This window comes from Centroberyx affinis, unplaced genomic scaffold, assembly GCF_046629955.1.
Source record: "Centroberyx affinis isolate AG114_WGS23_722 - 3 ecotype Tasmania unplaced genomic scaffold, CSIRO-AGI_Caff_v1 ptg001690l_1, whole genome shotgun sequence".
Taxonomy (NCBI): domain Eukaryota; kingdom Metazoa; phylum Chordata; class Actinopteri; order Beryciformes; family Berycidae; genus Centroberyx; species Centroberyx affinis.
In genome coordinates, this window is record NW_027280108.1 from 49589 (window position 1) to 61236 (window position 11648).

General features: G+C 42.1%; 1 protein-coding gene across 9 annotated transcripts; it reads left to right on the top strand.

Annotated features, from left to right (window-relative positions):
* Window positions 1–1581: 1581 nt before the first annotated feature.
* lsm14aa (LSM14A mRNA processing body assembly factor a) lies at window positions 1582–11327 on the top strand. Of its 9 annotated transcripts, XM_071528574.1 has the most exons (11): window positions 1582–1849; window positions 2725–2888; window positions 3008–3167; window positions 4514–4723; window positions 5095–5175; window positions 5783–5962; window positions 6507–6681; window position 6819; window positions 7004–7029; window positions 7936–8176; window positions 8602–11327. In XM_071528574.1, the coding sequence occupies exons 1-11, from the start codon at window positions 1729–1731 to the stop codon at window positions 8623–8625; spliced, it is 1383 nt and encodes a 460-aa protein (XP_071384675.1). In that variant the 5' UTR covers window positions 1582–1728; the 3' UTR covers window positions 8626–11327. The 9 variants fall into 9 exon arrangements, with proteins under 9 accessions (XP_071384675.1, XP_071384672.1, XP_071384673.1 ...); XM_071528571.1 differs by lacking the exons at window position 6819; window positions 7004–7029 and adding an exon at window positions 3633–3752 and having other exon boundaries at window positions 5101–5175; XM_071528572.1 differs by lacking the exons at window position 6819; window positions 7004–7029 and adding an exon at window positions 3633–3752 and having other exon boundaries at window positions 5101–5166.
* The last annotated feature ends 321 nt before the right edge of the window (window positions 11328–11648 follow it).

Consider the following 11648-nt stretch of genomic DNA (forward strand, 5'->3'; position numbering starts at 1 on the left):
GTTGTTTTGCACCTTAGAAATAAAATAAGCAGAGCAGAAATCACATGAGAGAGCTACATACAGGGATGTAGTGGAGGCTTAACCCACCTAAACTGACTTTTCCGACATTTTTAGCTGTGGAATAGAGTTTATCCAACATTATCCAAGTGACATTAATCTGAATGACATAAATTACATGAAACTAATGTAAGTTAGACCTATGTCAAGATAGCGCCTTTAAGGAAAAAAGCATAGGCCTACATTACTGCTTTTCTGAAAAATGTAATTGATATTGGTGGTTGTTTGCCTTGTGACTGGAGGTCATAGTTTACCCACCTTTTAGTGTACGACTACTTCACTGGGTTAAAGGTGGTTAAACTGTAAACTCCAGTTGATGATTACCATAAGGTGTAGGCTGCAACCATCATTGTAAACAAACAAAAAACAAATAATAACAACCATGTAACAGTGGTAATAATAATAACAATAATAATAACAACAATACTACTAGTAATAATAATAATAATAATAATGTTATTATATTGTCAGGATAGTATTTATTTATGTTTTATTATCATGCAACTTGAATGAGTCTGATACTGCATCCTTACTTTACATTAATTTCATCACCATCCGCTGCCCAAAACCTTCACAGAATGATCAAGCAGGTTTAACACTGGAAAGGCCCGGCGCCGTCACTTTACTGGTGTTTTGAATTTTACAGCTGAAGCATCTCAGCTTTCACAATGTCTCTGCCTGGAGTTTCCAAGACCCACTTTATGATAGATTTTGAGAATCACACGGGGAAGTTGTGGTTATAATGGGATTTCCTCCCTTCGCGTGACAGTTTGAGTGGAATCCAACTGATGAAAATAGTGTATTAAGTGAATATATTCGCACCTAAACACTTTCTGTACATAGGCCTATATGTTGCTCTGCACATCTGTTAATGTGAATATGAGCATATTTTTGCACACCAGTCCAATATTATGCTATAGTATGCTGCAATTTTCATATATTGTTTTTCTTAATTTTCTCATATTCCTCATGGTACATATTGATACTTTTGTACTTATTTAATATTGCTCATATTTCACATTCATTTTTTTTGTCTCACTATGGTATACTGCTGCTGTTTTGCAAACCTCCTTATTCCTGTAATTACGTTTTTTTTTCAGATTTTCATCCATACATTTCTACTTATTATGGCCTAGTGTTGATATTGTCATTTGAATATGTTTATATAACATTTGCTAATATTTCATTTTCTTTGCAACATCCTGATCTGCAATGACCCAATTTCCCCATGGAAATCATTTCAGTTTCATTTTAATATCTTAATGAAAATAAAGCCTTTAAAAGTGAAAAAAAAAAAAAAAAATTAAAGAAAGAAAGAATGAAAGACAAAAAAACATAAATTATTTTCTGAAATTATTGATTTTTATTGATAATGGTGAGGGGACAGTGGTGTTGGTGTTTATCCCACTGTGTTAGTGTTTGCTCTTCTATCCCGCACAGATCTAGTTTCCACAGCCGCGTGTAAACGCGCGATAGTATGATTTCCCATTAACCCCCGCGTTAAGAACCATTCGATGGAAAATGAGGTAGCCATATTGTAGTGGTGAGAATAGCGAGTTGGAGAAGCACAACCAGAGAAAGTTGGAGCGATAATTTCTTCAGTTAACTGCACGGTTTGGAAGGGCCGTCGAATTAGTTGTGTGAGCAGACTGCCGAGCCCAGGAAGACACCATGAGCGGAGGGACGCCCTACCTCGGGAGCAAAATCAGCCTCATTTCGAAGGCCGGGATTCGCTACGAAGGAATCCTCTACACTATTGATACCGAGAACTCGACTGTCGCACTGGCGAAAGGTAGCTAGCTAGCTGGCTAATGCTGCTAAACACTAGCTAGCGTTAGTTTGTGTACCCGCTGTCTGCGACTGTCTAGTATTTTCTCACAATTTTCAAATGGCCATTCAAGTGTGATTTTCTGTCCAACGCACGCTGAACAGTTTGGTGCATGTTGGTTTAATCCAGAGTCAGAACTTGAATAAGTTGATATAAATGCTAGCGTTAGCTTGCTAACATAAGGTAACGTTAATCAACCCAGCAAGCGTTACGTTAGCGAGCAGCAAGCTACATTGTGAAAATGATGTCCTATCAAGAAAGCTAAATGTACTGTGACCAGTCGAAGATTTGACTTGCAGAAACGAAAACCGCTATCTAAAGAAACTAAACAGCGACATTGTATTTAGCTTTGAAGCCATGTAGCACTTAGCCAGAACGAATGTTGATCTGAGTTTGCAACATGAGTCAGCTTGCCAACTCGCTAGCTAGGTAACTTATGTAGCTGCATGTAAGTAATGCCTGCAGCAGAGTGGCTTTATTGCACAGGCGAGTTGTCAAATCCTATAGGGAATGTTTATGTAACAGAACAGACGGTGTCGCTAAGTTTGCATTCAACTGCATTTGCTAGCGAAGCGGCTTTTCGTCCTCCCAAACTGGCAGCGCTGGAAAGTCTGATGTCACCGAGTGCGCACACATCTCACCTGGTTCACCAACAGCAGCTTATGACGCAAAACTATTTAATTAAATTTCTATCTCAGTGGCCTTAGCTCTACTTAGGCATTATTGAGCTAGTGCAACAAAGTTTGACAGGAAAGTACACTGATTGTAACTGAGTGATTCATTTAATTTGCATTCATTATGACCTATGATATTAAATATGAGCTGCATCTTCTTGCTAGTCCGCTCCTTTGGCACGGAGGATCGCCCCACCGATAGGCCCATCCCGCCTCGAGATGACACCTTTGAGTACATCATCTTCCGCGGCAGCGACATCAAGGACCTGACGGTGTGCGAGCCGCCCAAGCCGACATGCTCTCTGCCCCAGGACCCTGCCATCGTCCAGGTGCCTTCTCACTCAAATACGTGCAATCTTATTTAGTCACATCTTAGAATTTATATGACAGGCATGGATGCCAACTGTGTTTCTTTTAAAAATATGTTTCTAAATGTTTTCCTCTTTAGTCTTCCATGGGTACAACCCCCTCGCCTGCTGCTGCCACTGCCCCGGCCCCATTCCAGTCCGCTGGCTCCTATGGCCTCTTCAACCGGGCCCCAGTTCCCGCCTACAACCAGTTCAGCACCAGCCCCCTGGTTTCCCCCCAGTTTGGTGCTGTTGGTGTCGGTAAGAACAACACCTGGGGTCCACATGTTGAGAAAGGAACTAAGTTATGTATCTAAAAGACAAGTTTTGTAGCAAAACTTTCCCTTCTCCTGTGCTGAGTTTTAATTAGACTGTTTTATGGGTCTAGCTGTGAAAGAGTTTGTCAATCAGGCATGCTATCCAAGGGTTCAGGGTCGCTGTGTGGCCCTCGGACCATGTTGGGCATGCTACAGGAACCGAGGAGGTTTTGACTCATGGCAGCGTGTCCTCAAATGGCCGAGGCCTTTGCTTTCCTCCTCTACATTTACTTCACAGTCAATAAGGTGCAGACATGGCTGTCACACTAAGTTTGGTTTTGGCTACAACAGTATCCACCTCAAAGATAGCCCATAGGTACACAGGGACACAGTGCAGCACAGCGAATTTAAAGGAACCGAGAGTGTTGTTGCCCTCAATACTCTATTCCTGCTGTTCCTCCCCACACAGGACGATCAGTGCCCTCCTTTGTGAGCGACACAAGAACAGCCGCAACCCAGTCTCAGAGCAGTGCACTTGGCTCTGCTCGCCCCTCTGACTCGCGATCTGTGGGTACCCTTGTAACCGAAGGTAAAAGACCCGTACAAAGAGGGTTAAAAGGAAATCACGGATCTGTGTGACTACTCACCACACCGGGTGGTACTGATATTCACCCCTCTGCCTTGATCACTTACACAACGATGAAAATTCTACACTAGTAAACTAAAACTGTAAACTAAAAATCAAGTGGAGTGTTCCGATCAAGCTAAATCAAGTTTAGAACCTGCCCAGACAGGAAATGTTATGATTCATTGACTTTTTCAGCTTGATAGATTTTACAAGCAATAGTTTACTTCTTTGTTTCTTTTCCTCATGGTTAAAATTAACTAGAGACTGGTGGTGTATTTCCAAGGTGTGTCAGAAACTAATCAGAATGCAGACAAGACTGAGTTTAATCTTTTGTAAATATAATTGTGGTAATTTTGACCGCACAATTTAGTGTCTTCATGTCCAAAACGTAACTGCATGCCCTTCACAGTAACCTAAACGTCCTGCTGAATCAGTTTTGGGCTTTAGATCCCAGGCTTTGATGTTGACTGAACTTTGTGAGATTTGAGAATTTCTTCAGAGAGCCTCGCTTAAATCGAGGTTCAGCTCCAGGCTCGGTCTAGTCTGTGTCTAGGAAATGAGCCCAGAGGGTTTATTGTTTCCCTTTTCTCTAATCAGCATGAGTGACCTCTGTCTGGGTGTTACTGGTGGTCAAATCAATGCTGACTAATGATTATGATGTGGTTCAGTAGTAGCGAGGGGTGTGTACTAACCCCCCCTCCCTGTCCTGTTTCTGGCCCCAGGTCGCAGCAGCCCCAGCCTGGACCCCCTGCGGAAGAGCCCCACCCTGGAGCAGGCGATACAAGCCGCCCCGTCGGCCCCATCCTCCGCCCCCACCGCCCCGGCCCCCGGCCTGGGACGCAGGAGCCCCGCCCACGGCCGCACGGCCCCCTCCGCCGCTGGCCACGGCAGCCAGAAGCCCCAGCACCAGGACGGCCTGGACCCAAGGAGGGGTGAGACTGTCAGGGGAGGCCGCAGCAACCAAGGCTGGCCTGCACCCCGAACAACCTCCGCCTCTCACACCACTGCTGTAGAAAGGGCTTCCACTGCAGGGCTTATCCACTCTATCTTTAGCAACTCAGGTGAGACCCCAGCCCGGCGCACAGCACACTAGTGTGTTTTGTGCCGCTACACAGCATCATTTAGAAGGAATCATTACCGCTTTGTGTGATTTGTTAACATTTTGTTCCAGAGGTTCCACATTTGAAACCGTTGTGCCTTTGTCTGAAGGTAGGAGGCTAGTGCCACATGTTAATATAGTGCAGGGCTTTTCTCTCATGGTTGTTCAAGCTGTTTGGAAGACTAAAGGACTCTACTATTCCAGGCACAGATGTCCAGAAAGTCCCCAAGCCCGAGTCTGAACAGGCGCGAGGTGAAGGCAGGGATACCAGTAAACGTTCCACAGGTTAAACCCACATCTGCTCTGAAACCCATCTTCCAAAGCCCAGCTCCATGCCATTCAGACTGTGCATGCCTTTCGAGCTTTGTTTCGGACAATGGAGCCCATACACTCATCTTTTAAAATCACTCGACCTTGATCATCCCTCTTTGACGTGTTTTTCTTTGCTAGTGCACATGTGTGCGGATTGACATGCTGTTCATGTCAATGGACTCTAAAGGCGATGAGACATTTCTCCTCGTTTAGAGACAATGTTTTCATGTTTAGTGAATACTTGATACTGCTACTTGTGGTGTGGTGGTGCTAGTGATTGGTAACTCAATAATTTACTGCATTTATTCCATGTTTGATGTGAATTTGATTTCATTGGTAGCATTGTGGCACTGTTGTATAGCTAACATCTGAAGCCAACCTGCTGCTTTATGGTAGTTGGCTATTGGCTAACATGTATTGACATACTGAAAACTCGTACCATAGTGGATGTGTGCCTTGTTTTACTATTTCACGTGTTGCCATGTAATTTGTTTTGGTTAGTATCATTTTTGTTCTGTACTAATTCCTAACACTTTATATAGTGAGGACTAATAGTGTGTTTTGGTCTATCGTTTAACAGCTGCCGGCGCCCCGGCTCAGCGGCGCGGGCGGGGGGGCGGACACCGCGGCAGGGGGCGCTTCAACGTCCGCCGGGACGGACCCATGAAGTTCGAGAAAGACTTTGATTTCGAGAGCGCAAACGCCCAGTTCAACAAGGAGGAGATCGACAGGGAGTTTCAGAGCAAACTGAAGCTGAAAGGTATCGGCTGCTGGACTAATTGATTCGAATTTTAATAATAGATTAATTGTTTGTCATTTATCAAGTATAAATGATAAGCATTTGCTGGTTACAGTTTCACAAATGCTAAGATTTTCTTGTTTTCCGCTGTTTCATATGATTATAAAATGAATACTTCAGGGGTTTTTTTTTTGGCTGCTGGTCAGATTAAGTAAGCAAATAGAAGAATCACTTTGTCCTCTGGTAACTTGTGATGGGCATTGTCATTATTTTTTTACATTTAATACACTAAATGATTAATCGAATAATCAATAGATTAATTAATAATGAAAATAATTGTTAGTTGCACCCCTAATATTTACACTCCATGCTAGCGGGGGCACATGAATATTCGGAAATCGCTATGATAAAAAAGTCAGACAACAACCACCAACAGCAAAGGCAGCTGAGTAGCAGTAACTGTAGTGTGCCGACCCTCTTAGTAGGGAACCACTGGACTTTACCTTATTTACAAAGTCTATTGTGGAGGCAGAAATGTGATTGCGGGCTTTCTCTTATCACCCAGATGAGAAGAGTGAGAAGTCGGAGAAAGCGGTGAACGGAGAGGATAAGGCCGACTCTGGTGTGGAAACCCAGAACAGCGAGGGCAACGCCGAAGAGGAGGGAGACCCGCTGGGGCCCAACTGCTACTACGACAAGTCCAAGTCCTTCTTCGACAACATCTCCTGTGACGATACTAGGTACAGGCCAGCCCTACAAATCCCAGTCAGTCACTTGATGCTAATTTACAGGAATGTGGCGTAATACTAATACTGACAACTTGGACAGTAAAACAAGTGCATACTGACACAAGAGGTAGAAGGACAAGAACTTGTAGTGTAAGACATATACTTTACATATCACTCCACAAATATCACTATCACTGTGTACCTACTTCCATGACCTTCCACCACTTGCACATTTCTGTTATGATAAATGAGTAACAGCTTTTTTTTTTTTGTCCTGCATTACCATGACATAACTGTGTTGTCTCCTTCTGTTTTCACCAGGAAAGCAAATGAGAGATCTGGAGGCTTAGGTTTCCCAAGGTAAATATTTGTCCTGTCTTATGACTGATTCTGTACCAATGACAAACATGTCATTATTGTCATTGTGGCCCCCAAAAATCCCCATATACAAAATGGCAGCACAGCACAAGTTAATTGAAATGCATCACAATACTGATAACTGTAATTTGCAAGCCACAGGAAGATGCAATTTATTTTTTGAGGGAATCTAAAAGTTTCCTAAACAAGGTATTCTGGTATTCTATTCAGAAAATCTGGCATTTTATTGAAACTGACTGACTTGTAATCTTTAGCATCCAATTTTCTCTCCCCAGTGCAATTTTTCTTGAACATGTTATGAGAACTGTAAAAGAAACTTGCATTTGCATATTTGTTTCTGAAGTGTCCTGTTTTTGAGTTGACACATGTAAATAAACATCATAACTGCATTAGAATAATAACCTGTTACATTTATACTCTGATTATGAGAAACGTAGTTAAAATGCCTGGATTATCACTGTGGCATGGATACAGCTTACTGCTTTCACTTTTGGTTTTCACCGTCTGTCAGACTCATTTAGGGTTGCTGTTACAATCTGATGTAAAAAAACAAAACAGAAAACAAAACATGGTGGCGAGCAGTACATGCCGTTAGTAATGGGATCATCATTTCTTTCCCATCAATTAGAAGTAACCTACTGTTGCTCAGGAATGTCATTTATTCATGGCAACAGGGGTCTCCCGGTCAGGATATCAAGCTAAGGTTCATGTAAAAAATCTTATTCCGAAGAAGACATTAACTGGGTTACAGCAGTGGGGTTAGACTGTATGTAATTATAGCCATTGTCATGTAACCCAACAAAATATAAGATGCACCCATATCAGGATAAATTTCCAGCAGTGCTGAGTTTTGTTTGCCCATCGTCGCCTCTTCTGTGTTTCCTGCAGGGAGCGGAGGCAGACCTGGGCGGAGGAGAGGCGGATGAACGCTGAGACCTTCGGCATCCCGCTGCGTCAGAACCGGGGCCGCGGCGGTTACCGCGGGCGCGGCGGCATGGGCTTCCGCGGGGGCCGGGGTCGCTCGGCCAGCCGGGGGTCCTTCGGCCCGCCACACGGGGGCGGCGGCTTCAGAGGAGGATACAGAGGAAGCCAGGGAGGCCGGGAGTTCGCAGACTTATCAGAGTACAGGGTAAAGTACTTTGCTCAATTGCTCAAGGAAATGTAAAGTAAATTCTGTAGTAATATTGGAAGATAAATCGAAGATCTACAACTGTTTTAATACATGGTTTCAAGCATTTTTTTTAAGAAAATCCCTGAATTATCAAAGGAAAGTCTTGGTTTTTACCCAAACTGAGCAAATCTTTTCAAGTTTATTTCCCATTTACATAAAAATGCATTGGAATCCTCACATCATTCAGGCAAAAATAAAAAATCAGGACATAAGCAAGATTTTTTTATTTTTTTAAAAGCATTTACTTTTTAACTTATTCCTTTCTGAAAAAGTGGTGTTTACATTACACCACCATTGCAATGTTCATCTAAAAAAATATTTTTTGTCAATATCATACAGCACTGATCTGCTCTTTACCCTGTTCTCCTCTGCTTTTCTTCCAGAAGGACAACAAAGTGGCTGCGTAGTCCCAACAAGTGGAAGGATCTACAGAAAAGGTGCAAATTCTCACGCAAAAAGGAAAAAAAAAATAGTTTTGGTTGCTACGTTTTTGACTAAAAGAATGAAGATTGTGTACTAGCTGTATATTTGTCACCAGCACTGGGGTAGACTGCTTGAATGCAACTTACGTTCCATATATTTCAACGATGGAAACGACAACAACGCAGTCTGTCAGAAAATAAGTCAAGATCTCTACAAAATTATTTCCAGGTGGCTGAAAAAAATATGTATAAATGTCATATTTCAGAGGGATGTTAGTATTTTTTTTTTTTTTTTTTTTTTTTTTTTCAGCAATGAATTCTCTTCCCCGCCCCTTTCCTAAACCTGTATTTGATAATATTTTGTTAGCTGTTGAGGGTCGTATACATGAGTTCTTTGACTGTGATGCTCACTGACATAGCTTTATTTTTGGGGGGGAGATGTATCCTGTAATGTAACTTCAGCACCAAAATAGCCCGCAGGGTCTCAGTCACAGCTTTCTACCGTGTATTTTTCTACTACTACACATACTTTATCCTGTATTTAGTCAACCCGCTCGCTCTCATATCTATCCCACCTCTCGAATGGCAGTGCTCGTGATTTTTCGCTAGATCTTCTCACCTAAATCTCCTTCACGTTCAGTTTTCACCTGCTACAGCTTTCTGTTAGTCGATGTCCATCTTACGGCGTTTACTTCCGTTTTGACGATGTAGGTTTGAAATTGACGAGGATTTTTCTTCACTAGCTGTCCCGTTCTAACATTAGCGTAGGGAGGTGGTAGCCGTCAGCACGTGTACTCTACTGGTTTTTGTGGTAGTTTTTTTCCCAGTCCACAACTAAGGACAGGACGGATCGCGGATGGATCATAGGTCAAATTTCAGTCGCTTTTTTTCTCTTTGATTTACTTCATGGGCCGCTGGTACAAACGTGACTAGAGTTTGAGATGCTGCTGTTTGCTACAATTACATCTGTAGTGTTAATCTATTTAGACGAGGACTAAAAGCACCTGGCTAAAGCAGGCCGTCACCTGTATGTGCTTCCCAGCAAAGGGCCAGTTGAGGGTGGTTGCACTTTGATTATGACTTGGCTAAGTACCTTTTTTGAGATACTATTATTCATATGTACGTGTACATTTTTTTTTCCTGTCAGGCGCTGCTTCATAAGACACACTAATTTATACCGCTCTAATTTTAGCATCTTTAGACTTCTGATATCAAACCACAGGAAACGACACAAGCCATAGGCTCGCCACGTCTCATTTTATCCACCTATTACAGTTAACTCCTTCACCTTGGAAGAACTCAATCCAATGCCACTAACTTTGTCCCATGGCACTGCATGGTGGTTGATAGCCTGCTAAAGTTACAAAAGTGATGTCAACATAACTATAAATAGAAAAAAGACTAGCAAAATTACATAGCTGTCTGGGTGTAGCAACTTAGTTTCCTAGCAATATTGATACTTATTTTTGAGGTTACGAATGATCGGGCCCAACTGGGAGAAGGATCTGATGAACTTTGACTGAATATCTTCTGATGCCATCTTGGCCTGGCACGACTTAAGTACTTAAACCATTCAATGGAGTTTGATCTGGCAAGAAATGTATAGAGTTGCACTTTTACAATTTCAGAGTTGTTATAAAATGATGTTTTCTGTTCATCTGTCCTGAGATTGTATTCTGCTAATAATGACTCGGCAATGTTGCCATGATACCTGACCCCCCCCCCCCTCCCCAGTGTGAACAAGCTTGGAAAACTCGAGTTTAAAATGGAGATTGATTCCAGAAACATAGTTATGTACAGACCCGGGTCAGGTGGTATTTACAGAGAGATGGGTAAGGTTTACCACATGAAGACAGTTCAGATGGTGTCAGGCACGTTGTCAATCACAAAAAACATGTCTGGCACTCTCACACATCTGGTACTCCTAGCAGGGTAAAACTAATGCTAGGAGAAATATGCAAATCCTGCTTGACCCAGGTCTTTAAAGTGTATTTTACCGATTGTCTGCTTCATGGCTTTGGCTCCAGAATGGAAAATCCCCAAATTTTGTTAGAAGATGTCAGCTTGACATGCAAAGCTACCTTTAAAGTACTTAATTGTGCTCAGGAAATGTATAGAAACATATTTTCTTTATTTGCCTTAATGCTAGAGAATAACAACTAATGGCACCACAAGATAGATAATTGAAATAATGGAAATTAATCAAGAGATTTGAGGCTTTGTTGTCCAGTTGTAACTCAGTGGTTTTGCGCACTGCTGTTTGAACTTGAGTGCACATTAATTATTTTTTGTTTTCCAGATAAATAGGATAGCCAAGTTCAGATATCATTATTATTATTTTTTTGCAATTGGGTTATGTAGTAGCTATTCCTTTGCATTAAGGCACTAAAAACATTTGATTTTTATTTTACCCATGTCAAATTTATTTGAAAGCCTTGAGGAAATTAAGATCAAACCAACAAAAATAATGGGCTGTTCTATCAGAGTGTAGCCGTTGTAATTCTGTGATGCGTAGATGTCATGCATAACTGAAAGATTTTTACTTTCCTTGATGTTGTGTCCAAACTAATTTGGCACCTTATTCGGGCGTCCAGTCCAGGACAGAAACCTTTGGATACGTTTCAGTTGGTTATCCAGAGGGAGTCGGATCAATTTAAGGCAGTGGTTCTCAACTCTTTCGGTGCCATGGCTTACAAAAAGGAAAAACATTGTCTCACAACAAACTTTGCACTAACATAATAAGGGGAAGCAAAGAACACAAAAGCAACTGGACAAGGTTCGACATGCATGAAGCTCAGTGTGTGCTCTGTGTTCACTTGGTTTAATCCGAATATCATGCATACAAAGTGATGTATTTTCCACATTTTGGCATTTTATGGCTTAAGGTACACTTTAGGTTCCTCCGTGGCACGCAAGTTGAGAACCACTGAGATGTGAGAAGTGTCTTAGATTTGACTCTGTCTGTGTTAAGGGTGCTATGGCCAAATGGATATCTGAGGGAGGGAGGG